The sequence below is a fragment of the Dendrobates tinctorius genome, unplaced genomic scaffold (genome assembly GCF_039654945.1).
Source record: "Dendrobates tinctorius isolate UK_male_01 unplaced genomic scaffold, ASM3965494v1 ptg000211l, whole genome shotgun sequence".
NCBI lineage: Eukaryota > Metazoa > Chordata > Amphibia > Anura > Dendrobatidae > Dendrobates > Dendrobates tinctorius.
Genome location: NW_027361878.1, coordinates 14,274,515 through 14,302,251, shown reverse-complemented (window position 1 = coordinate 14,302,251; position 27,737 = coordinate 14,274,515). Strand labels below are relative to the sequence as shown.

General features: G+C 43.7%; 1 protein-coding gene across 1 annotated transcript in view; it reads left to right on the top strand.

Annotated features, from left to right (window-relative positions):
• VPS51 (VPS51 subunit of GARP complex) overlaps positions 1-9,383 on the top strand; it is a 32,600-nt gene extending 23,217 nt beyond the window's left edge. The window contains exons 5-10 of the mRNA XM_073554471.1: positions 2,233-2,941; positions 3,031-3,246; positions 3,380-3,598; positions 7,330-7,451; positions 7,565-7,652; positions 8,781-9,383. Of these exons, the coding sequence (XP_073410572.1) occupies positions 2,233-2,941; positions 3,031-3,246; positions 3,380-3,598; positions 7,330-7,451; positions 7,565-7,652; positions 8,781-9,041 (1,615 nt within the window). The 3' untranslated portion in view covers positions 9,042-9,383. The remainder of the gene's footprint in view (positions 1-2,232; positions 2,942-3,030; positions 3,247-3,379; positions 3,599-7,329; positions 7,452-7,564; positions 7,653-8,780) is intronic.
• The last annotated feature ends 18,354 nt before the right edge of the window (positions 9,384-27,737 follow it).

Below are 27,737 nucleotides of genomic sequence, written 5' to 3'. Positions count from 1 at the left end.
ATATCTGAAACTGAACCTGTCAAAGACTGAACTCCTGGTGTTTCCTCCCTCTACTAATGTACCTACACCCAAGTATGTCTTGGGGTCATACTTGATTCCGAGCTTTCCTTTGCCCCCCACATTCGATCACTGGCTCGCTCTTGTCATCTGCACCTCAAAAACATATCTAGAATTTGACCTTTTCTTACTTTTGACTCTGCAAAAACTCTTACTGAGAAAACCAAAAGCAAAACACAAAACAAATATCCTGGAATAAAAAAGTAAAAAAATATATTGCAAAAATTGCATGAAGGTAGTAATAATAGTAATAATAAGGGTATTTAGTTAACATAATTTTGATCAAAATAATGTAGAAGCCATCCCGCCACGTCACGGCAACCCTTGTGGGACAGTCCTAACTCTTGTATTTAAAACCTTTCCACTTGTCAAGTGACGTAAATGTGAACAAGGACAGAGGGACTGAACCACCAGTAATAGTATAGGCCAGACAGGATGGATTTTCCAACTCAGAAACAGGGCGGTCACACCCTTATATGCACAGAATGCACAATGAAACAAATGAGAAACTGGGTCTGAGCAGAAAAAGTACATTAATGTGCATGCAAAATGTAATTGCATATGAACACATGACCTTTACACAGAGAAAACCAAAACACAAAACAAATATCCTGGAATAAAAAAGTAAAAAAATATATTGCAAAAATTGCATGAAGGTAGTAATAATAGTAATAATAAGGGTATTTAGTTAGCATAATTTTGATCAAAATAATGTAGAAGCCATCCCGCCACGTCACAGCAACCCTTGTGGGACAGTCCTAACTCTTGTATTTAAAACCTTTCCACTTGTCAAGTGACGTAAATGTGAACAAGGACAGAGGGACTGAACCACCAGTAATAGTATAGGCCAGACAGGATGGATTTTCCAACTCAGAAACAGGGCGGTCACACCCTTATATGCACAGAATGCACAATGAAACAAATGAGAAACTGGGTCTGAGCTTCTACATTATTTTGATCAAAATTATGTTAACTAAATACCCTTATTATTACTATTATTACTACTTTCATGCAATTTTTGCAATATATTTTTTTACTTTTTTATTCCAGGATATTTGTTTTGTGTTTTGCTTTTGGTTTTCTCTGTGTAAAGGTCATGTGTTCATATGCAATTACATTTTGCATGCACATTAATTTACTTTTTCTGCTCAGACCCAGTTTCTCAAAAACTCTTACTGTTTCTCTTGTTCATTCTCGACTCGACTATTGTAACTCTCTTTTAATCGGTGTCCCTCTTACCAAACGCTCCCCTCTCCAATCTGTCTTGAATGCTGCAGCCAGGATCATATTCCTCACCAATCGTTACAGAGATGCCTCTACCTTGTGCCAGTCATTACACTGGTTATCCATCCACTCCAGAATTCAGTATAAACTTATTACCCTCACCCACAAAGCCCTTCATGGCTCAGCACCACCCTACATCTCCTCCCTTGTTTCAGTATACCACCCTACCCGCGCCCTCCGTTCTGCTGATGACCTGAGGTTAGCATCCTCAATAGTCAGAACCTCCCATTCCCGTCTCCAAGACTTTACACGTGCTGCACCAATTCTTTGGAATGCACTTCCCAGGTCAGTACGATTAGCCCTCAATCCCCACAATTTTAAGCGTGCCCTGAAAACGCATTTATTCAGACTGGCCTACCGCCTCAACACATTAACCTAATCTATCCCTGTGTGGCACAGCCAAAAGTTTTACCATAACCAGGTTCCCCGCATCATGTTCCCACATGCTTTATGCATCCATTAGCCCTCTGTGTCTGTACTGTTACACACTTAACATTATGGCTGGTCCATACAATCAGGGCAACTGTTACCACCCACCTTTCGTGTCTACCTCTTTCCTCATAGACTGTAAGCTTGCGAGCAGGGCCCTCATTCCTCTTGGTATTTGTTATAATCTATGTGATTATTGTTATGCTGTAATGTCTATTGTCTGTACAAATCCCCTCTGAAATGTAAAGTGCTGCGGAATATGTCGGCGCTATAGAAATAAAATGTATTATTATTTATTATTATAATGTGTGCAGCTTTGATTGTGCAATCTTGTGACAGGTCCACCCGTGAAGTGTAGGACTATTTGTGGCTCGATCATCTTCATACCTGTGCATGCTACTTTACTTTATACTTTGGTTTAAATCTTTAGTGTCATCTAACTTTTTGTTTTGTATTCTGTAGGGATCCCTCATCTTCTCCCCAGGACCTTTCTGAATGTGTGGAGCTCCTCTTGAGCTTGGAGGAACCTGCTCATCTCTTGTGTGACGAATTTCTTGCCCACGGACGTGGACGGTTAGCCTCCCACCTCTCTGAGTTACAAGAGGCTAGTGATATTCTGGAATTTGTTGACCGGGGCTGTGGTGGATTTATAAGTGACGCCTGTCTCCTGGCAGCTTCTTACCAAAGCCTTTTCTGCAAGGAGCCAGGAGGCACCGCTCAAATGGCTGAGGAAAAGCTGACCCTGTTCTTGGATGAACTGAGCGAGGGTTACTTTGAATTGGTGGAGAAACGTCTGCGACAAGAGAAGAATCCTGGGGACAACTCTCTACTAGTAAGAGCCTTGGACCGATTCCACCGACGTCTTCAGGCACCATCTAAGTTAGTACCAGGATGCAGCTTTAATAGAAGGGGCACTGAGATTGTAGTAAGGGCAGCACAGGAGCGCTTATCTCAATACCTCCAAGCCTTGAAAGACTTCTTCCAGGTTTGCATTACTGATATTAGACAAGCCCTTGCTGCTCCGAGGATTCCCGGGAAAGAGTCGCCAGCACTTGGTGATTTATTGTCGATGATTTCCGGATCCATTCTCAACCAAATTAAATCTGTTTTGGCTTCTGTACATCTATTCACAGCTAAAGATGTGGCTTTCTCAGACAATCAATACTTCAAGGTGAGCAGAAGATGAAATCTAGGGGTCGATGGTTGTCCTATTTCTCACCTCTTATTCTAATAGACCTTCCAATTATATTTTCCTCCCAGGGTGAGTTCTGCAGTCAGGGCGTCCGAGAAGGATTGATCGTAGCTTTTATCAAGTCCTTGTGCCAGACAGCTCGACAGTTCTGTGATTCCCCGGGAGAGAAAGGAGCTAATACCCCTCCACTGCTCCTGTTGCTTCTTTCTCGTCTGTGCTTGGACTATGAGACATCAACCATCAGCTACATACTGACTCTAACAGATGAACAGTTTCTGGGACAGGTAAAAAAAATATGGATAGACTCTGAATTTTGAGCGTATATGCTCGTGTGAATAGTCCTCAGCTTTTCAGTTTTCCTTTATAATTTTATATTTTTTTTTTAGCAGACAACAACTTTGTTTATTGTTTGTTTAGGATCGATCTCCGGTTACCCCCGTCAGCACTCTCTGTTCCTTAGCTCGATCCACAGCCCAGACCCTCCTCAATCAATATGTCAAGTTTCAAGGGCTGGTCATTTCTCAGATGTTACGCAAGAGTGTCGAGACCAGGGACTGGGTGACCACCATTGAACCCCGAAATGTCCGAGCTGTCATGAAGCGAGTAGTGGAGGATATCACTGGCGTAGATGTGCAGGTGCGTTTCGGCTTTCTTGGAGATTTTCTTTTTTGCATGTGTTATTTTCCTCCTTACCAGAATGGCATAGTCTGCTGCTATGTCTTTTCATATGTAATCCACTTACTTTGCCAAAGGAAAAAATATGGCAAGTTATTGATTAATGGATAGAAGGGGGGGGGGGGGGGGATGATGGTTGCTGGGCACGCCTGGTTATTGTAGTAGTCCATGTTATACAATATACTCAAAGAGCAGACAGAAAAAGGTCCTAATAGCTCATTCCCCACACAGTGGTACTCCCAGACTCCGCTGTTCAGATGATCGCAACGCCACCTCATTTAACCCCTTCACGACCTGTGACACAGCGTATGCGTCATGAAAGTCTGTGCCAATCCGACCCATGACGCATACCCTGTGTCATGACTTCAAAGCCCCCCTGCGGGTCGGGTGACCGGGGTCAATGAAAGGTCACCCGACTCACAGATACAGGGGGCTTTGTTCTTCACCACAGGGGGCGTGGCTTCGCCCCCACCCAGCTACAATCGCTCTGATTGGCTGTTTCACTCTTGACAGCCAATCAGAGCGATATTAATATTTCATCAATGAAAATTGATGAAATATTACAATCCAGCCATGGCCGATGCTGAAATAGCATCAGACATGGCTGGAGACACTAAGTTAACACCCCCCCCCCCCCCGACGACTGACGGCCGCGATCGGCCGCCGCTGTCACAATCTGCCCCCCTCCCCCTTCCCTCCGCCCCCCCCCCCCACCTTCCGATTCCCCCCCCACGATACTCACTAACCCCCTCTGGCCGTCCCGGTGTCCCGCCGTCCCGGTCCATGGGCGCCGCCATCTTGGAAAATGGCAGGCGCAGTGCGCCTGCCGGCATTTCCCGGCGGCAGATTCATTTTTTTTTATTTTGATCACTGTGATAAACTCTCACAGTGATCAAAATTAAAAAAAAACTAAATCACCGCCCCCCCCTTATCACCCCCCATAGGGACAAATAATAAAATATTTTTATTTTTCAATTAGGGTTAGAAATAGGGTTAGGGGTGGGTTGGGGTTGGGATTAGGGTTGGGTTTGTGATTAGGGTTAGGGGTGTGTTGGGGTTATGGTTAGGTTTGTGATTAGGGTTAAGGGTGTGTTGGGGTTATGAAAAGCGAACATTTGTTGGGTAACTCACCAATCCCTGACTAATGCACTGGCAGGATACAGCAAAGCCCCAACGACAAAGGCTGGGGCAGCACAGGTGCATTCCACTGATGAAGACAGCCAGTTAACCCAACAAGGTCTGGCTGCCTAGTGGTAAATGCACACTAATAAGGCTTGCATAAGACATAAGTCACACTGATAAGTGTGATGCATAGTGTCTGAGCAGCCTATCAATGACGCCCATAATAGGCGGGCCGCTCAGCACTGTATACATGCATCACACCAAAAAACCAAACCAAAATGAAGGGCTAAGCTGTATCCTGTAAAAATGATAAAAAGTGCAAAAAGATAAATGATGTTGGGGTTATGATTAGGGTTAGGGGAGTGTTGGGGTTAGGGTTGGAGATAGAATTGAGGGGTTTCCACTGTTTAGGCATATCAGGGGGTCTCCAGACATGACATGGTGCCACCATTTATTCCAGCCAATTTTGCGTTCAAAAAGTCGAACAGTGCTGCCTCCATTCCGAGCCCCGACGTGTGCCCAAACAGTGGTTTACCCCCACATATGGGGTATCAGTGTACTCAGGAAAAATTGCACAAGAACTTTGGGGGTCCAATTTATCCTGTTACCCTTGTGAAAATAAAAAATAGTGGGCTAAAAATCTTTTTTTGAGGGAAAAATATTTATTATTTTCACGGTTCTGCGTTATACACTTCTGTGAAGCACTTGGGGGTTCAACGTGCTCACCACACATCTAGATTATTTCTTTGGGTGGTCTAGTTTCCAAAATGGGGTAATTTGTGGGGGGTTTCCACTGTTTAGGTACATCAGGGGCTCTGCAAATGCAACATGACGCCCGCAGACCATTCCATCAAGTTGACATTTCAAAACGTCACTACTTCCCTTCCAAGCCTCAACGTGTGCCCAAATAGTGGTCCCCCCCCACTTATGGGGTACCAGCGTACTCAGGACAAGCTGGACAACAACTTTTGGGGTCCAATTTATCTTATTACCCTTGTGAAAATAAAAAATAGTGGGATAAAAATCATTTTTTGAGGGAAAAAAAATATTTTTTATTTTCACGGTTCTGCGTTAATTTTCTGTGAAGCACTTGGGGATTCAGAGTGCTCACCACACATCTAGATAAGCTCCTTAGGGGGTCTAGTTTCCAAAATGGGGTCACTTGTGGGGGAGCTCCAATGTTTAGGTGCACAGGGGCTCTCCAAACACGACATGGTGTCCGCTAACGATTGGAGCTAATTTTCCATTCAAAAAGTCAAATGGCTCTCCTTCCCTTCCGGGCCCTGCCGTGCACCCAAACAGTGGTTTATGACCACAAATGAGGTATTGGTGTGCTCAGGAGAAATTGACCAACAAATTTTAGGATCCATTTTATCCTGTTGCCCATGTGAAAATGAAAAAACTGAGGCTAAAAGAAAATTTTTGTGAAAAAAAAGTACTTCGACATGGCAACCGCTAAATATTCCAGCATATTTTCCATTCAAAAAGTCAAATGGCGCTCCTTCCCTTCTGAGCCCTGCCGTGCGCCCAAACAGTGATTTATGACCACATATGAGGTATTGGTGTACTCAGGAGAAATTACCCAACAAATTTTAGGATCCATTTTATCCTGTTGCCCATGTGAAAATGAAAAAATTGATGCTAAAAGAAAATTTTTGTTGGAAAAATTAAAATGTCCATTTTTTCCTTCCACGTTGCTTTAGTTCCTGTGAAGCACCTGAAGGGTTAATGGTCTTCTTGAATGTAGTTTTGAGTAGCTTGAGGCGTGCAGTTTTTAGAATGGTGTCACTTTTGGGTATTTTCTGCCATATAGACCCCTCAAAGTGACTTCAAATGTGAGGTGGTCCCTAAAAAAAATGGTTTTGTAAATTTTGTTGTAAAAATGAGAAATCGCTGGTCACCTTTTAACCCTTATGACAACCTAACAAAAAAAAATTTTTTATTCCAAAATTGTGCTGATGTAAAGTAGACATGTGGGAAATGTTATTTAATAACTATTTTGTGTCACATAACTCTCTGGTTTAACAGAATAAAAATTCAAAATTTGAAAATTGCGAAATTTTCGCCAAATTCCCATTTTTTTCACAAATAAACGCACAAATTATCAACCTAAATTTACCACTAACATGAAGCCCAATATGTCACGAAAAAACAGTCTCAGAATCGCTAGGATGCGTTGAAGCGTTCCTGAGTTATTACTTCATAAAGGGACACTGATCAGAATTGCAAAAAATGGCCAGGTCATTAAAGCCAAATTAGGCTGGGTCATGAAGGGGTTAAGTGCTTAGGTCTGTGGTGTAGGTTCCTGCAAATCGGGTGGACAGGACTGCCGCTGTGTGGAGGGAGATACTGGGAAGGAGCGTTAGGATTACTGCTCCTTTATTTTGAGGATTGGCGTGAACATGGCGTTTGCACTCTCACCATTGACGCCACCTGGTGGCTTATCTTAGTTTGTCATTGTTCATTTTTGTGTTGAACACTCTTTTTCAGTCGCATCATGACTGCTACATGTGAGCGCAGTCTTATCGCACTCCCGACTGTACAAGCCATCTGTCTGGTTATTTTCTCAGGTGGGGCTTTTATATGAGGAAGGGGTCCGGAAAGCTCACAGCAGCGATTCTAGTAAACGCACCTTCTCTGTGTATAGCAGCTCTCGGCTGCAGGGGCGATACGCTCAGAGCTACACTCCAAGGTAACTATCTCGGCAGTACAAGTCTCTTACAGATTCTTATGACACGCGGGGCTTACATTTGGGTCCACACTTCTACAAGTGGACTATTAATGCTCTTCCTTTTCTACTACAAGTGCTCCTCTAGATACAAACCTTCTCAGCAACATCCAGAAGTTGTTCTCCGAGAAAATTGATATCTTCAGCACCGTCCAGTTTAACAAGGTAAAATTATTGTATCGCTTTTAAATCAGTTTTATCAATACCGAAATATTAAAGGGCTTTACCTGGACTTTTTAGGATAGACCATTAGAATGCGATTGGTGGGGATGCAACTCCAGCAGAACCTATTCTTAAGGCTTATTCTCGCATTAAATGCTTAAAATGGCAAAAACACAAGGGACGTTACAATTTATTTGATATTAAAAATCCTCTTAGGTCTGAAAAGCTCAGGGTTTTTTTTATTTTATTTTTTTTTGTCATTGTTTACTTTGCCAGCCAATCCTGCAACCACTCAGTGGTGGCCGGCTTCTGGGGCATGGAGTTCAGCGCTTACAAGCTCTTTACAATAGAGCTTGTAAGTGCTGATTTAAAGTTGGCCTAAATTGCTTAATCTGATCAGCTTCAGTGCCTTTGCGCTCCTTTAATGCTGCAGAAGCCAGCCACCTCGTATAGCAGCATCAGAAAGCATACAGCCCTGGTCAGCATATCCATGAATAAACTGTCAATAAAGCAAACGCCGCTTCCACCACCAGCAGCAAGCTAAAGGCTTGGGAGCGGTGCACTCCTGATGATAGATAATAATTGTAGGACTTGGAAAGATTAGCAAGCCACGTGGCCTCTTTATAGACCCCCCAAATATTGATTGATCCAGTCTATTATAATGTTACTTATGAATTCTCTATAGATTACTTACAGGTCCAGCTCTTGCTTTATGTGCACATGTGAGGATATCGATATATGTATGGCAGATTTTATGATCTATTCTTAAGGCCTGTTTCACACTTCCGTTTTTTCAAATCCGTCAAAATCCGTTGTTTTCCGTAAAAAAACGGATCCGCCATTTTTTGCAGGATCCGTTTTTTTTGTCCCATAGACTTCCATTACGGTTACCGCGGATCCGTCAAAAAAACGGATCCGTTTTTAAAAAAACGGATCCGTTTGCATCAGTTTCCGTCAAAAAAACGGAAACGGATCCGTTTGGCGGACACAAAAACGGAAGTGTGAAACAGGCCTAAGAGGTTCATATTTAATTTTATACTGCTACAGTTTTATTACATTTTTCAGTTTTCACTTATTTCTTTGTCATTTATTTTTTTTGTAAAAATTTAGAATCTATTTCTCGCGTTTCAGGTGTCCATTCTTACAGGAATTATAAAGATCAGCCTTAAGACGTTCCTGGAGTGTGTCCGCCTGAGGACATTTGGCCGCTTCGGTTTCCAGCAGATCCAGGTAGATTGTCACTACCTGCAGCTCTACCTATGGCGCTTTGTCAGTGACGAGAATCTAGTCCATTGCCTTTTGGATGAGGTTGTCGGCAGCGCCGCTCACCGGTGTTTGGATCCGGCGCCCATGGAGCAGAGTGTGATAGAGGTGATCTGTGAGAGGGGCTGAACACCGGACACATCGAGATCTGTATATAACAAGAAGGCAATAAACCTACCGTTAATGTTATGATCTATATTTTAATGGTGTCACTTGGTGGTTAATACTGATAACTATGTTCGACAGCAAGATAGTTGTAGCTTTGTAGTTTAAGAGGCAAAACTTTTTGAGGCATGCATTGTCAAATATATGCTAGGTTGAATGATGTTGATGTTTTGTTCATTTGTTAACAGATTAATCAGCTTTGTACACAGTTTATTGTGCAAATTTGTTCTTTTTATGACTGCTTTGACAAATGCACATATGTTATTCTGTACATTCTTTTGTGTTAATAAACTAATTTAAAAAGAATTCAATAAACTTGTAAAATTAATAACTCAACCTGTGGTATAGCACAAAAGCAGGTAGTGCACCCACCAAGGAGCACCACTGGTGGACTGTATATATCTGAAACACACATTTGTGGGAGCTATATGTACATTGCAAATAAAGTGTTGGTATGACCAAAGTGAATACTAGAAGGCAGACTATTGCATAAAAACTTGCTGCTATATTAAAGGCAGAATACTAAAGAAATGTCACAATGAATGCATAATGTGCTGGCCATATCAAGGTACGTGAAGTTGTATGGACGTGCGCTTGCCGTATCATGGTACGTGAGGTTGTATGGACGTGCGCTGGCCGTATCATGGTACGTGAGGTTGTATGGACGTGCGCTGGCCGTATCATAGTACGTGAGGTTGTATGGACGTGCGCTGGCCGTACCGTGGTACGTGAGGTTGTATGGATGTGCGCTGGCCGTATCGTGGTACGTGAGGTTGTATGGACGTGCGGTGGCCATACCGTGGTACGTGAGGTTGTATGGACGTGCACTGGCCGTATTGTGGTAAGTGAGGTATTGATGTGCGGTGGCTGTAACGTGGTACATGAGGTTGTATGGACGTGCGCTGACTGTACCGTGGTACATGAGGTGGTATGGACGTGCGCTGGCCGTATCGTGGTACGTGAGGTTGTATGGACGTGTGCTGGCCGTATCGTGGTACGTGAGTTTGTATGGACGTGCGCTGGCCGTATCGTGGTACGTGAGGTTGTATGGACGTGCGCTGGCCGTATCGTACATGAGGTTGTATGGACGTGAGCTGGCCGTATTGTGGTACGTGAGGTTGTATGGATGTGCGCTGGCCGTATCGTGGTGCGTGAGGTTGTATGGACGTGAGCTGGCCGTATTGTGGTACGTGAGGTTGTATGGACGTGTGCTGGCCGTATCGTGGTACGTGAGATTGTATGGATGTGCGCTGGCCGTATCGTGGTACGTGAGGTTGTATGGACGTGCGCTGGCCGTATCGTACATGAGGTTGTATGGACGTGAGCTGGCCGTATTGTGGTACGTGAGGTTGTATGGACGTGTGCTGGCCGTATCCTAGTACGTGAGATTGTATGGATGTGCGCTGGCCGTATCGTGGTGCGTGAGGTTGTATGAGCGTGCGGTGGCCGTACCATGGTACGTGAGGTTGTATGGACATGCGCTGGCTGTATTGTGGTACATGAGGTTGTATGGCCATGCGCTGACTGTACCGTGGTACATGAGGTTGTATGGACGTGCGCTGGCCTTATGGTGGTACGTGAGGTTGTATGGATGTGCGCTGGCCGTATCGTGGTACGTGAGGTTGTATGGACGTGCGCTGGCCGTATCGTACATGAGGTTGTATGGGTGTGAGCTGGCCGTATTGTGGTACATGAGGTTGTATGGACATGCGCTGGCCGTATTGTGGTGTGTGAGGTTGTATGGACATGCGATGGCCGTACCGTGGTACGTGAGGTTGTATGGACATGCGCTGGCTGTATTGTGGTACATGAGGTTGTATGGACGTGCGCTGGCCTTATGGTGGTATGTGAAGTTATGCAGTGATTATTTATATAAACTTATTTATAAACAACAATTTTGTCTAGCCTATTTTGGGAGTTTTGTATGAATTTATGTCCAATTTGCCTTTTTCTTTTCTGTTTGTTTTTTTTTGTTTTTATGTTACTCCAATACGCACAAAGGAAAAAACCCAAGACAAAAACAAAATGAAAAATACCCTGCTGTAAGTAAAAGCAATAGTGCATATAAATAACATACGGTACTTAGTAAATACCGTTTTTTTTATTTAAAAAACGTTAAGAAAAAAAAAAAAAGTGTAAAAGCCATCCCACCAGCATCGAGGTGTACTAATTCGGGATGATCCTAACCTCTTGTATTAAATTGTTACCCTGTGTCATAGTGACGTCCTGTGTGAATAAAGGCTGAGCAGGACAGGGGCCCGAACATGGACACAGCAAATGGGAAGCTACTTAAGCTATTTAAATGTAGTGTCCAGATCAAAGAAAGGAAGGCCGCACCATTACCTGCACTAAATACACAAAAGAAATCAACATGTGAATAACAAAACGTGAAATTACAATAACTTTTTAGGAAAAATAATTCATTTTCTGGAACAATTTAAAGGGCGCCAACACTTTCGTCCATGACTATGTTCACTGACAATGATTTGTGGAAGTGTTCCTGAGTCCATACAGTGATTTGCATGACCTAATCATGTCTGCATTTAATGCATATAGATCATGAGCCTCTGATCATCAGCCTTGCCTCTTGTGCATAATGAATTAATATATAATATTGAATTATTCAAAGCTTTGACAACTTTATATTGAATATTTTTCTAAAATTGTTCCACAATTTTTAGCAGCAGCTGTTCACAGATTGGTGACCTCCGACCATCTTTGCTTCTGTGAGACTCTGCCTCTCTAACATGTTCTTCTGATAGTGATTTGATCCTCCAACTGTTCTCTTTAGCACCATTGATTTTTCTAGCCTTTTGTTAACCCTGTGCTACCTTTATTGAGGTGTTACTGCCATTAATTTCTAAATGAATTAACATATATACTCAAGTATAAGCCGTCCTGGTATGCGTGGCTCCCCCGTCCTGTCCTGGTTTATGTGGCTTCCCCCGTCGCTGTCCTGCTGTGTGTGGCTCCCCCGGTCCCGTCGTTGTATGCATGGCTCACCCCCTCCTTTCCTGCTATGCATGCTTAAAAAAAAAAAACACATTCTACTCACCCTCCTCCAGTGTGCTATCGCAGGCGCAGCACCTTGTTCCAGCTTCCAGTAGCTCTTCCTGTGCTGAGCGATCACGTGGCACCGCTCATTAAGGTAATGAATATGTGCTCCACACCTATGAGAGTGGAGAGCCGGGCATATTCATTACCTTTTTGAGCGGTGCTACGTGATCGCTCAGCACAGGAAGATGTTGTGAGTTCATTTTCCCCTTCACCGTCGATGTCTGATGAACTCCCTCTTCTGGTGAAGGAAGGTAGTGAGGCTGCTTACCAAACACCTGATCTGGTAGATGATGACTGGGTAACAGGAAATTCTGACTGGATATAAGGCAGCCGACGCCCTTCTGAGTCGCTGGTGATTTCTCTGCTGGATTCTTGGAGACCAGTCTGATTCCTGCTTCTCAAAGATAAATTTTTGCTCTGCTATTGAACTTATTAGTTTTGTTTTGTTTACCTTGTTTTTTGGAGTTCAGCCATCCCCGGTCGGGGGTGTGCCGAGTTCCATTTTTGTCTCTGTTCAGTTTGTCTCTTTGCTCTGTCTTCAGAATTTACCTGAGTGCTGATAGTCTTTTTGAAGTCCTAGCGACTTCAGGGCCTGTTTTTCCTATCAGACGGTTGGGACATTTTTTTGATAGGGTTTTTTACGGATTGCAGACAGCAGCTTTTCTATCCTGTCCTTTTTAGTTAGCTTGGGCCCCATCGTTTGCTCAACCTATCTTTCTGTCTGTGTTAGTGTTTTCATCTTGCTTCACCGTCATTATATGTTGGGGGCTGCCTTTTGCTTTGGGGTCTGCTCTGTCGCAGTTTAGATTTCCCCTTTCTTTCTTTAGGCCTATTTAGTTCTCCGGCTGTGATCAAGGGGTCTAGGGCATCGTAGGAACCCCCCACGGCTACTGTTAGTTGTTGTGGATAGGATCAGGGGTCTGCAATCCGATAGCTACCAACCTCTCCGGTTTTCTGGACTTAGCTTCTATTTTTGTTTTTTCCTCCTTCGGTGACTCATTCATAACAGAATCACCAGCCATACCACAGATTCTAGGGTACTCATTAGCAGGAAAGAATTGTAAAAAAAAAAAAAAAAGTGTCAGATTGTGTTTGTTTTTTTTTGTGTATATTTTTTCCTCTATTTCTCTGAGGCCGTAGGAGGAGTTTTTTCTCAATGGAGATTAAGCAATTGTCTGATCATGTGGAGCAGCTCACTGCTGAAGTGCAGGGAATTTCCGCCTATCTTGCTCATTCACATGCTGCTGAACCAAAGATCTCTACTCCTGATGTGTTTTTTGGGGATCGGTCTAAATTTTTGAATTTTAAGAATAATTGTAAATTATTTTTTGCCTTGAAGCCTAACTCATCGGGGAGCTCCGCGCAGCAGGTTAAAATTGTCATCTCTTTGCTGCGCGGCGATCCCCAGGATTGGGCGTTTTCTTTGAAACCTGATGATCCTATTCTGACTGATGTGAATGCATTTTTTCAGGCCTTGGGGTTGTTGTATGATGAACCTAATGCTACTGATCAGGCTGAAAAGGCCCTGTTGGCATTGAGCCAGGGTCGGGATTCTGCAGAGTTGTACTGTCAAAAATTCCGAAGGTGGGCGGTCCTTACTACCTGGAATGATGGTGCCTTGGCAGCTCTCTTTCGGAAGGGTTTGTCAGAAACCGTAAAAGATACTATGGTGGTATTTCCTGTTCCCTCTGGTCTTGACGATTCTATGTCATTAGCCATTCAGGTTGATCGGCGTTTGCGTGAACGCAAAACCGCACGAGAGGTGTTGCCACCTGTTGAACAAATGTCTGAACCTATGCAATGTGATAAGAGTTTTGTCTAGGGTGCAACGTCAGGAGTTCAGAAGGCGTAATAAGCTGTGTTTCTTCTGTGGTGATGCCTCGCATATTTCTGTCTGCCCTAAACGAGAGAAACGTTTTGCACACACATTTGCTGTGGGTGGTGTTCAACCTAAGTTTCTTCTGGCAATTACTCTGATCTGCTCCCTGTCCACATTTTCCGCTAAGGCTTTTGTGGGTTCGGGAGCAGCTCTGAACCTGATGGACTTTGATTTTGCTAAACGTTGTGGGTTTCCTATGACACCTCTGCGGACGCCTATCACTGTGAGGGGTATTGATGCTACTCCTTTGGCGAAGAATAAACCTCAGTTTTGGACCCAGGTGGTAATGCGGGTCGCCCCAGACCATCAAGAAAATTGCAGATTTTTGGTGTTGCATAATTTGCATGATACCATCGTTCTGGGGTTTCCCTGGTTGCAAATCCATAATCCAGTTTTGGATTGGAAATCTGTGTCTGTGGTGAGTTGGGGTTGTCGGTGTGCCCTTAGTGATGCTCCTGTTTTCTCCACCTCTCCCCAGTCGCATGATGTTCCTGACTATTTGGCTGATTATGATGTATTTAGTGAGAATGAGTCTGCGTCTTTGCCTCCTCATAGGAGTTATGACTGCAATTGAGCTGAGCCCTGGGTGTAAATTTCCCAAGGGTCGACTTTTCAATTTATCTGTACCCGAACACGAGGCTATGCGATCCAATATTAAGGAGTCTTTGGAGAAGGGTCATATTAGACCATCCTCTTCACCCTTAGGTGCTGGGTTTTTTTTCGTGGCTAAGAAAGATGGGTCATTAAGGCCTTGTATTGACTATCTTCCCTCAACAAAATTACTGTTAAATATCAGTATCCGTTACCCCTGATTTCTGATCTATTCTCCAGAGTTAAAGGTGCTTGCTGGTTTACAACGCTTGACCTCAGGGGGGCGTATAATCTCTTATTCGCATTAAGCATGGGGATGAATGGAAGACGGCGTTTAATACTCCGGAGGGACATTTTGAGTACCTGGTGATGCCTTTTGGGCTCACTAATGCAACTTCTGTCTTCCAGTGCTTCATGAATGATATTTTCCAAGACTTGGTGGATAAATTTTTGATCATCTATCTGGATGATATTTTGATCTTTTCCAAGGATTGGAACTCTCACGTGGAACATGTTCGGACTGTGTTCCGTATTTTGAGGGAGAATTCCCTGTATGTCAAGGGATCGAAATGCCTTTTTGGTGTACAGAGGATTTCATTTTTGGGATTTATTTTGTCTCCGGCAACTATTGAAATGGACCCGGCCAAGGTGCAGGCCATTTATGATTGGGTTCAGCCCACTTCTTTGAAGGCCCTCCAGAAATTTTTGGGTTTTGCTAATTTTTATCGTAAATTTATAGCTAATTTTTCTGGTATTGCCAAACCATTGACTGATTTGACTAAGAAGGGTGCTGATGTGCTGAATTGGTCTCCGGAGGCTGTTTCTTCCTTTCAGGAGCTGAAGCGAAGGTTCACTTCTGCTCCGGTTTTGCGGCAACCTGATGTCTCACTCCCGTTTCAGGTAGAGGTGGACGCTTCTGAGATTGGTGCAGGAGCTGTTTTGTCCCAAAAGGATCCTGTAACATCTAAAATGAATCCCTGTGCTTTCTTTTCCCGAAAGTTCTCTCCATCCGAACGTAACTATGATGTGGGGAATCGGGAACTGTTAGCCATGAAATGGGCATTTGAGGAGTGGAGACATTGGTTGGAGGGAGCTAAACATCAAGTCGTGGTCCTTACTGACCACAAGAATTTGATTTACCTGGAGTCGGCCAAACGCTTGAATCCTAGACAGGCTAGGTTGGCCTTGTTTTTCACACGTTTTGATTTTGTGGTCTCTTTTCTTCCGGGCACTAAGAATGTCAAGGCAGATGCCCTCTCTAGGAGTTTCTTTGCTGATTCTCCTGTTGTGACCAAGCCTGCTACCATCTTAGGTGAGGGGGTAGTTCTTTCTGCCATCTCGCCCGATTTGAGACATGCTCTGGAAGAGTTTCAGGAGGACAAACCTGAGCGTTGTCCCATTGGAAAATTGTATGTTCCTGACCAGTGGAGGAAGAGAGTGATGTCTGAAGTTCATTGCTCTGCATTGGCTGGTCATCCAGGTATTTTTGGTACTAGAGATTTGGTGAGTCAGTCTTTTTGGTGGCCCGCCTTGTCTCGTGATGTCAGGAATTTTGTGCAGTCCTGTGGGACTTGCTCTCGGTCTAAACCTTGTTCTCGCTCTAGTGGGTTGTTGATGCCTTTGCCGGTGCCCAGGAGGCCATGGACCCATATTTCAATGGATTTTATCTCTGATATGCCTGTCTCTCAGAGAATGACTGTTATTTGGGTGATTTGTGATAGATTCTCTAAGATGGTCCATCTTGTACCACTCCCTAAGTTGCCATCTTCCTCAGAGTTGGTGCCCTTGTTTTTGCAACAGGTGGTTTGCTTGCACGGGATTCCTGAGAACACTGTATCTGACAGAGGAGTTCAGTTTGTGTCTAGATTTTGGAGGACTTTCTGTTCCAAGCTGGGAATTCAGTTGTCCTTCTCCTCTGCGTTTCACCCTCAGACCAATGGGCAGACGGAGAGAACAAACCAGACTTTGGAGTCGTATTTGAGATGTTTTATTTCTGCTGATCAGGATGATTGGGTTTCATTTTTGCCCTTGGCTGAATTTGCTTTAAATAATAGAGCTAGTTCTGCCACTTTGATGTCACCTTTTTTTTGTAACTTTGGATTTCATCCTCGATTCTCTTCTGGGCAGGTGGAGCCTTCTGCCTGCCCAGGTGTTGACACTGTGGTGTAGAGAATGCACCAGATCTGGGACCAAGTGGTGGATAAGTTGTCTCTCTCCCAGGAAAAGGCCCAACGGTTTTCCAACCGGCATAGGTTTAAGGTGGGTGATATGGTTTGGTTGTCATCAAAGAATATCACTATGAAGGTGGCTTCTCCAAAGTTTAAACCTAGATTTATTGGACCTGACAAGATTTTGGCGATTCTTAATCCAGTCTCTTTTCGATTGGCTCTTCCTGTTACATTTAAGATCCATAACGTGTTTCATAAGTCTCTGTTAAAGAGGTTTGTTGAGCCAGTAGTTCCTGTGGTGGCACCTCCTGACCCGGTATTGGTTGAAGGTAATGTGGAATATGAGGTTGAGAAGATACTGGATTCTCGCCTGGCTAGACGGAGACTCCAGTATTTGGTTAAATGGAAGGGTTATGGCCAGGAGGATAATTCTTGGGTCCCTGCATCCGATATTCATGCCGAAAGATTGGTTCGTGCCTTTCATCGGGCCCATCCTGATCGCCCTGGTGGCGTGGATGAGGGTTCGGTGACCCCTCCTCAAGGGGGAGGTACTGTTGTGAGTTCATTTTCTCCTTCACCGTCGATGTCTGATGAACTCTTCTGGTGAAGGAAGGTAGTGAGGCTGATTACCAAACACCTGATCTGGTAGATGATGACTGGGTAACAGGAAATTCTGGCTGGATATAAGGCAGCCGACGCCCTTCTGAGTCGCTGGTGATTTCTCTGCTGGATTCTTGGAGACCAGTCTGATTCCTGCTTCCCAAAGATAAGTTTTTGCTCTGCTATTGAACTTATTTCAATCTACTTAGCTTGTATTTTTGTTTTTTCCTCCTTTGGTGACTCATTCATAACAGGAAGAGCTGCTGGAAGCCGGAACTAACGAGATGCAGGGCACGCTGGAGGGTGAGTATGATGTCTTCTGGAAGCTGGCAGCTGCGGGTGTCACTGCTATAAGATAAATGAATATTAATTTCTCTTTAGCAGCAGCACAGTTACAACCTCAGCTTCCGGCTCCTCCCGCTTTCTGGACAATGACTCGTGCATAAGCCGAGGGGGCGTTTTCAGCACAAAAAAGTGCAGAAAAACTTGGCTTATACACCAGTATATACGGTAATTTAAAAAAGCAAAAAATGGAAAATGTCCAAAATTAGCTTTCAGATCTATGTTTTGTTGTATATATATGGCTGTAAGATTTCCAGATCCTTGCATTCTTTTTTCTTTTACAGCGTCCCAACTTTTTAGTTATTGTGGTTGTAGCTGAATACTGTCTGTATTGTGGTCCTGGCTGTAGGTTTTTCTGTTCTCATGCAGTTTGTATATGACATTATCAGCTATTTTTTGTTTGTCCCCTATCTGGATTTTAACATTTTGATTTGTAACAAGATTTTCATCATTTCAGCAATGTATTTCCACACTTCACCATAGTACGTGATTGACAAACACACAGAGTCATCACCAAGCTTTGTGTAGCAAATTCCACAATGCTCATTTCCTAGTAGTTCGCTCCATTAGTTACATAATGCTCTGTTCTCATTAGCGCCCTCCATCATACATCCTGGTAAAAAGGCCAGGCAAGCTATTGTTTGACGACCTTTGACGTATATTTACGTCCCTGCTAGAGTTGAGCGACTTTGGTCGGATCGGGTTTCATGAAACAAAATTTGTTTCAGATGAAACTGGTCCAACTAGGGCAAAAAAAGTCGGAGTTTCGTCCGAAACTCGACCCCCAATGCAAGTCAATGGGAAATAAAAGTCGGCATTTAGTGGATGAATGTCATCCGCTCAATGCCGACTATTATTTCCCATTGACTTGCATTGGGGTCGGGTTTCGGATGAAACTCCGACTTTTTTTGCCCTAAAAGCTGCTGACATTTAAATAAAATCAGGCTTTTGCCACTTAATTTGAGAGCAGCATGATGTAAGAGCAGATACCTGATTCCATGTGTCCCTTCTTGGGCTGCTTGTACGTTTTATAAATACATTGTTTTATCACCAGTGGAGAAGTAAACCTGCTGCCAAGCAGTCCGCAACCACCACTACTGATGACAGCTTTCTGCCTACACACAGTGTACACAGCAAAAGCTTTCGCTAGCAGAGAAAACTGTTTTTAACCGTAACTGCAGCAAGTGGTAAAGTGTAACATCACTGGAACCACGGTCTCTGCCCCTACATCATGCTGCCCTCAAATGTGGTAGCAAAAGCCTGTTCACAGATTCCCTTTAGACTGCTAAAAGTGTCATTTACACTCTCCTCTAAGTGACATCCATGCTGCAACCAGCACTGATCTCACCCGTGACAAGGACAGGCTGTGATTGCAAGACTGGCGCATAACCCCACATACTATATTTGTAGGGCCATAGTAAAAAGAGTGTAAAGGTAGAAAAAATGTCCATGAAAGCCGGGTATTTTTTATCTTAAAAATAATAACAGAGGAACATCACAAAACTGAGTTCTAAGTGTAGATGCTTCAAAATGAATATCTTATAAGTAATGTCAGTATTTATTGTGACAAGTCCTCAAAGGTCCTGTATAGATCCAGTGACTCACAGATGACTCTGCTGTGATGATAGATGTTCTCTCTCTGACCCTGACCGCCATGATGACTTCTCACGACCAATGCAGCACAATGACATTCACACCCCGGACCAGACTACCAGCCTAGTTGTAGCTTCTTTCTCCTACATGAGATGTTCCAGGCTGACTGTGTTATGGGAACTTTGAGGTGCAAAGTGATAAAAAATATGAAAAAAAATGAAAGTACAGTGCGGATTTCAAATCTATAACATGCTCATCAATACGTGGATTTTCATTGCATTTTTCACCCTACTCTATGCTTAGTAAATGGAGTAGGGTGAAATCCTCAATGAATTCAACAAGAAATTTGTAACCAAATCCATAGCGGAAGTTTTCAGCGACGTGTGAACAGAACCCTCATTTCCTACTGGATGAACTGGTCATCTCAGGAGGGATTGGTGATCTCAGGCTCAATCCTGGATAGATTAAAGCAGGTCGGGTCATTCCAGGACCCTAGGTTCAGTACTAGTGAATCATGGATGGCAGCATCACGTACTCTGGGTCCAAATCCGGTCTTGACACTGCAGTCACTTCACAGCGTGACAGGGTTACCCAGTCACCAGGGTTGAAGTCTGCCCACGAGAGCTGGTTTTGGCTGCTTGGAGAATGACCAGCGTTGGGTATGTGGCAGACTGTCCCAGGGTGTTTTTTGTTCAGTCAGGTCCATATTGCATAAAAATGAGATCTGGGCATTAATTCTGCTTGTGCAGCGCTCATCTTGGCTCTAAAAGAGGACTTTGTGTGCGAATTGAGAACGATTTTAGAATTTAAAAATGGGCGACCCACCGGGAATCTTCCCAGTAGGGCACATTGTAAGTCCACACCTGGTAGTGAGCACAACAACTGATCACTGGGGCCAGTGATTGGCTGCAGTGGTTACATGACTGATAGACACTTATCATCACTGAAGGAAATCACCAGCGGTGTGGTGCTGAAGCAGAGGGGTATTCAATGAGTGCTCATTTCTTCATCTTATAAAATTCCCTACTTTTTGCCGCGTTTGGAGACCTGAGTAGTCTCGAAAGCTTGCAATGTGTTACCATCTTTTCAGTTAGCCATTAAAAGGTATCGACCACTGAGGACTCTCAGTTCTGAATATTTTTCTACTTTTTGCCATGTTTTAAAAATCGCGGAGAACCTAGCTAGCCGAGTTCTAGGCCGTGTCCTCAGATTCCCTGTAGGAAAGATCAGTTACGCAAACAAATGGCGTTCTACTGTGAATCTGAGATGAATTCTATTGTTCAGAACCATCACAAAGCAAACACTTCTGTATCTTCTGCCCTGCAGCTCCTACCTTCCTGAATTGGCAAGGTGGCCCAATCCTACCATCCGTATACCTGTACGGTTCCAGATACAAGAAATGTCATGGGGGTCTATGACTGGCACTGCGCTGTCATCAAGGCAGACGATTCTGATGCCACACGTGTTTTTTTATGGCATCAGTCATGGGAGCTGCTGTGACATCACAGCCCATTGTGGCCAGGCGAGATGCTGTCATACTTCCGGTGAGTGACATCGCAAGTGAGCGGGGTCATTGTGGCAAACACCTTCTGACAGTACAGCTGTCCCAAACACGTAAAACGCTGCTGTCACTCAGTTGACAGGGATTGCCCATGACCAAAGTCGCCCATCAGAGCTCGTAATGTCACGTAAGAACTGGAAGACCCAGCCCCAACATCGCTGGAACGACCCAAGAGCAGGAGGTGAATATGTTATTATTATTTTACATTAGGCAAGCTAGTATTTATGGAAGAGATGTCCAAGTAGTGTTCAGCCCCTTTAAGGATAGGTAATAAATATCCTACTAGCTGGGGACCCCCACCGATTAGCTGCTAGCAGACCCCGCTACCACAGAACTACACCTGTACGTGCTTTGTACACTGTGTATTCATCTTTCCCAGCTATTGCAGCTCAGCTCCCATTCACTTTAATAAGAGCTGAGCTACAATACTCCAGAATGGCCACTACGTGTCCGGACCTGGTAAGAGCTGACCGGTGGGTCGTCAATATCGTAGTCTTGGACAAGCCCTTGAATCCGCTTCTGATCACCGCAAGCAATCTGGTTGTCTACCATTAACCATGTCCTGGCCTTGTGCTAATGACATTCAAACTATATACAATTCTACTTTTTTTTATTAAACACCTACATGTGCATTTTTATGGTCACAAGACTAGATTTTCTTTGACATGAAGAGCAATAAACACTACCTATTTTACCACTATTATGTCTAGCAATGTCACAAGACCTACATATCACCCTCAGCATTAGTCTCCTCTACAAACATCCTGCCCATCCCCTGTACTTAAACGACGGAAGCCCTTCTGCAAACACCCGAGTGACCTCATTACTGGGAGAACAGGACATCCAACTCGCAATCTAGTTCCCATTTTAATCATTGCATACATCAGTAAATGCAACTATTATGAAAATAAATAAATCACTAAGAATATGTTACTTTTTACTTACATAAGTGTTATTCATTTCAGGGACTGTCTCTTTAAAGCCAAACAATACGTAAAATACATAAATTACAAGTCGCCGGCTAACCTGGTGTTTTCATTGTACTGCTTTTATAAATGAGGTAGGTCGTCTAAATTACCAATGTGTTTCAGTTTCTGGATGTATCTTGGGCCTATAAATACGATTATAGGAAACCCGTTTGGTTCTAACGAGCAGGTTTAAATATTTAATCGATAAAATGTAAACATAAGGGAAACTCCAAGGTTTGGATACAATCTGCTCATTCTGGCTTTGGTATGTTTTCTGGCTGTTACACTTTGTGACTATGTTTCCATGACCATGTCATAGGGTCCAAGTAGGGTCCGCAATGTCCGGACATGTTTTTTTCTATTTTTTTCTCTTCTCTGGACTTTTATTGCAAAATCACATATTGCAAGGCATCACTAAAGAGATTGTCCAGGATCAGAAGAAAAAAAATATTTTATCCCAGAAATAGCACCATGTCTGTCCATGGGCTAGGAGTAGTGCTGAGTCAACGTGCTCGGATAAGGTGTTATCTCAGCATGCTTGGGTGCTAACAGTGTGTCTTCGGCGTGCTCAAATACTAAGTTCAAGACCCTGCGGCTTCATGTCTCGCTGGTGTTAGACAGCCCCAACACATGCATGGATAGCCTGTTTGTTAGGCACATCTGCAGGTGTTGCGGCTGTGAGACATGCAGTCGCGGCAGCTTGAACATACAGGTGCATCTCACAAAATTAGAATATCACCAAAAAGTTAATTTATTTCAGTTCTTCAATACAAAAAGTGAAACACATATTATATAGAGTCATTACACACAGAGTGATCTGTTTCAAGTGTTTATTTCTGTTACTGTTGGTGACTATGGCTTACAGCCAATGAAAACCAAAAAGTCATTATCTCAGTAAATTAGAATACTTTATAACACCAGCTTGAAAAATAATTTTAAAATCCAAAATGTTATCCTACTGAAATGTATGTTCAGTAAATGCACTCAATACTTGGTCGGGGCTCCTTTTGCATCAATTACTGCATCAATGCGGCGTGGCATGGAGGCAATCAGCCTGTGGCACTGCTGAGGGGTTATGGAAGCCCAGGTTGCTTTGATAGCAGCCTTCAGCTCGTCTGCATTGTGGGGTCTGGGTGTGTCTCATCTTCCTCTTAACAATACACCATAGATTCTCTATAGGGTTAAGGTCAGGCGCGTTTGGATTGTGGCCTCTCCACTCTTCCTCCAGACTCTTGGACCTCGATTTCCAAGGTCTAGTGTGAAGTCTCCACAATCAGTGATGGTTTGGGGAGCCATGTCATCTGCTGGTGTAGGTCCACTGTGTGTTATCAAGACCAAAGTCAGCGCGGCGGTCTACCAGGAAATTTTAGAGCACTTCATGCTTCCCTCTGCCGACAAGCTTTTTGGAGATGGAAATGTCATTCTCCAGCAGGACTTGGCTCCTGTCCACACTGCCAAAAGTACCAATACCTGGTTTACAAGCAACAGTATCACTGTGCTTGATTGGCAGCAAACTCGCCTGACCTTAACCCCATAGAGAATCTATACAACCTCACTGTTCTTTGTATCGATTTGTCATTACCTCATCTGGCGTATATGTTATGGAATATTACAATGGAAATGTAAATACATAATAGATAAATAATAGATACGCCTCTAAAATCTAAGTGATCTCCCCCATTAGGCCTCTTTCACACTTCCGTTTTTTACAATCAGTCAAAATCCGCCAGGTTTTGAAAAAAACGGATCCGCAATTTTCTCTCTCTCTCGCCAGCGGTTCCTTTAAATTTTCTCATTGTGCCATCCGTTCACATCAGTTAAGAACGGATCCGCTTGTCTGCCTTTTTGGCAGATTCTAACTGATGCAAATAACTGAAGTGTGAAAGAGGACTTACCTGTTAGTATGGTGGGAAGTAGCATCTCCCTTATTCTCCACAATACCAAAATAATTTGGGCCCCAACCCATCCTAGGATAAACCACACTACGAAGCAACTAAGAATAATGGACACCGCTCCTCAATAATCCTACATATGCAGAAATTGTTCTGTCCCTGTAAGACATTGTGCGCTATCCGGCTAAATAAGCTTTTGTTACCAAACCACGAAGCCTTACTTACGGGTCATCACACAGCGGAGAATCCCAGCTCCGACGCTTTTATCCTTTACTTGTAATTACTGTTGTTTCAAAGCCCTGGGATCAAATAAAACCAAGGATATAATAATCTGCATGGAGTTTGTTCTCCCCGTATTTGCATTTGTTTTGTCTCGGTTTTCTTAATTCCTCCCACACTCCAAAACTATACTGGGGATAGGTTTCTTGACTTCATATGAATTTGGTGCTAATGTGTGTTTTGAGGTTGGCAAGTTAGATAGTGAGACCTCAATCACACATCTGTATAAAACACGTACGTGACAAACTGGTACCGGGGTCATCAGTGTTTTCCATCTACTGCAATGCCCTGCATGGGGAAAGCAACGCAGCTAATCAGAAGGACTATACCACATTTCTAACTGAAGATTTTCGCTAACATTATTATTATTACACCTACTACATACTGAGATAGGATCTTGGAGACAGGAATACCTTGTCTGTATAGATGATAACTTGCTGATCTGTGAGTGTCTAACAGCCGGAACCTGCAATTATCAGCAGAACAGGGAATTTTTATCCTTGTTACAAAATGTACCGGCAGGTCAGACGCTCAGCTGCTGTGCTATTTATTCTCTATGGTGTTGAAAAACGCCAAGCGCTGCATTTGGCAGCCCCATGCGCACTGCCGCTCCATTCTCTAAAAGTTCTCGGTTCTGATGACCGGTGCGGGTCCCAGTGGTCCGACACTCACCAAGCAGTAAAATATCACCTAACCTGTTTTCATCAGAAAACCCTTTAAACATACTAAAATACATATAACTTGGTCACGCTCTCCCGATCATCTGCATTGCTTCTTATATGGACTGCCGAAATTTGCAGATTCCTGGATCAATGACCCAAAGGCTAGGTGCAGACGAGCGTATATTTTCTCATCGGAGAGAATCGGTCCGATTATAGAAATCACACTGTAATCAGATTCTCTTGGATGAGAAGAAGACGATTAAAAAAAATTCTCCACCTTCTCCATTCTGTCAGTCCATGGAAATCGGACTGCACTCAGATGTCATCCGAGTGCAGTCCAATGGTTTCCATTGACTGACTCACTGACTTACATGGCCGAGTGCGATCTGAATTTCTGATGAAACTCGGACATGCAGTGACTTTTACTTGGATTGACGCTGTCCGAGATGAAAATCAGACGTGCACGGCCCCATAATAACATTGGCCCGAATGCAATCCGATGTTTTTTAGGACATTGAGGAACATGGGCAAATTTTCTGTGCAAATCTATTGATTTATAGTAAGATGTGGCGTTACTGGTCACTCGCCCAGCTAGAATTGTATCTGACAAAATTGTATAATAACTTCTGCACAAAGTAGCTGCGGATATTTTGTATCTATATCCAGTGTCGGACTGGGGTGCGAAGAGCCCACCAGTAATAACTCCAGGGCCCCAGCTTTCAGCTACAAGCAAATGTGACCTTATCCTCAATCACAAATGTATAACAATGGTCGGGGTAGATTGTTACATGAATACGATGCCCCTTTCTCTGTACAGAGTGATTCAGGTATATAGTGCCAATTAAAGAGCAGGTGAGCGGGCACCAACCAAGTAAATGCTCATGCAGGGATCACCACATGCAAGTTAACTAGACAATTGTACAAAAAAGAGAAAGGGACTATGCATAAATGTGGGATCCCCACGCCAAAACCAAGTATTTATAAAAATATAATTTTTATTATGAAATACAAAAAGCAGCAAGGAAGCAGCAAAAAACACCACACATAAAAACAATTAAAAAAATCTGATCAACATGTAGACCGCTGGCTGCAGAATGTAAAGGCACCAATATGGAATAATAACGTTCTCAATATCATAACATACACTCACTGGCCACTTTATTAGGTACACCTGTCCAACTGTGTGTTAAGACTTAATTTCTAATCAGCCAATCACATGGCGGCAACTCAGTGCATTTAGGCATGTAGACATGGTCAAGACAATCTCCTGCAGTTCAAACCGAGCATCAGTATGGGGAAGAAAGGTGATTTGAGTGCCTTTGAACGTGGCATGATTGTTGGTGCCAGAAGGGCTGGTCTGAGAATTTCAGAAACTGCTGATCTACTGGGATTTTCACGCACAACCATCTCTAGGGTTTACAGAGAATGGTCCGAAAAAGAAAAAAAATCCAGTGCGCGTCAGTTCTGTGGCCGGAAATGCCATGTTGATGCCAGAGGTCAGAGGAGAATGGGCAGACTGGTTCGAGCTGATAGAAAGGCAACAGTGACTCAAATTGCCACCCGTTACAACCAAGGTAGGCAGAAGAGCATCTCTGAACGCACAGTGCGTCGAACTTTGAGGCAGATGGGCTACAGCAGCAGAAGACCACACTGGGTACCACTCCTCTCAGCTAAGAACAGGAAACTGAGGCTACAATTTGCACAAGCTCATCGAAATTGGACAGTAGAAGATTGGAAAAACGTTGCCTGGTCTGATGAGTCTCGATTTCTGCTGCGACATTCGGATGGTAGGGTCAGAATTTGGCGTAAACAACATGAAAGCATGGATCCATCCTGCCTTGTATCAACGGTTCAGGCTGGTGGTGGTGGTGTCATGGTGTGGGGAATTTTTTCTGGGCACTCTTTGGGCCCCTTGGTACCAATTGAGCATCGTTGCAACGCCACAGCCTACCTGAGTATTGTTGCTGACCATGTCCATCCCTTTATGACCACAATGTACCCAACATCTGATGGCTACTTTCAGCAGGATAATGCGCCATGTCATAAAGCTCGAATCATCTCAGATTGGTTTCTTGAACATGACAATGAGTTTACTGTACTCAAATGGCCTCCTCAGTCACCAGATCTCAATCCAATAGAGCATCTTTGGGATGTGGTGGAACGGGAGATTCGCATCAGGGATGTGCAGCTGACAAATCTGCGCCAACTGTGTGATGCCATCATGTCAATATGGTCCAAAATCTCTGAGGAATGCTTCCAGCACCTTGTTGAATCTCTGCCACGAAGAATTGAGGCAGTTCTGAAGGCAAAAGGGGGTCCAACCCGTTACTAGCATGGTGTACCTAATAAAGTGGCCAGTGAGTGTATAATACAGACAATATGATGGAGACGAAAACAACACACTGATGACTGGCCAGTTCAATAAGATCCTATACCAACATGTAAAGTGCATAGCACATAACCCAGAATATCAATCAAACCTTCCTGAAAGGAGCCCTGTAATGCTTGAAAAATATATCTAATATGAGGAATATGAATAACAGATGTAACTCCCCATAGAATAAAGTCAGTAGCCCAAAAAAAGTGGAGGAGGGCTAGTAATGTATGGCAATTGAAGATCCCAAACAGGCATAAAATACATCACCCAAAGGCACAGTCAGTAAGTCCAGTCAAAGGTCGCCCCAGCGTCTGTGTATTGTGCCAGCAGCCACCGCGGTATACAAGGACCCACGCGTTCCGACACCGCTAGGTGTCTTTCTCAAGGTGAGTGCTATTACAGCCTCTAAGCGCCGCTTATTTAAGTCAGAGAAATCACAAATAAATCCAAACCAGGTGACGGCTGGCGGCGTACAGGGAGAATCATGAAGGCGGATGTGACCTAACAGCTTGATACGTATTGTTACATGAATACGATGCCCCTTTCTCTGTACAGAGTGATTCAGGTATATAGTGCCAAGTACTGCTCATATAAGAGGTGGTGGCCCACCGGAGGATTCTCCTGTTCTCCTGTAGGACAGTCTGAGTCTGTCTACATCCAACATAACACCTTGAAGAGAGTGGGAATCACA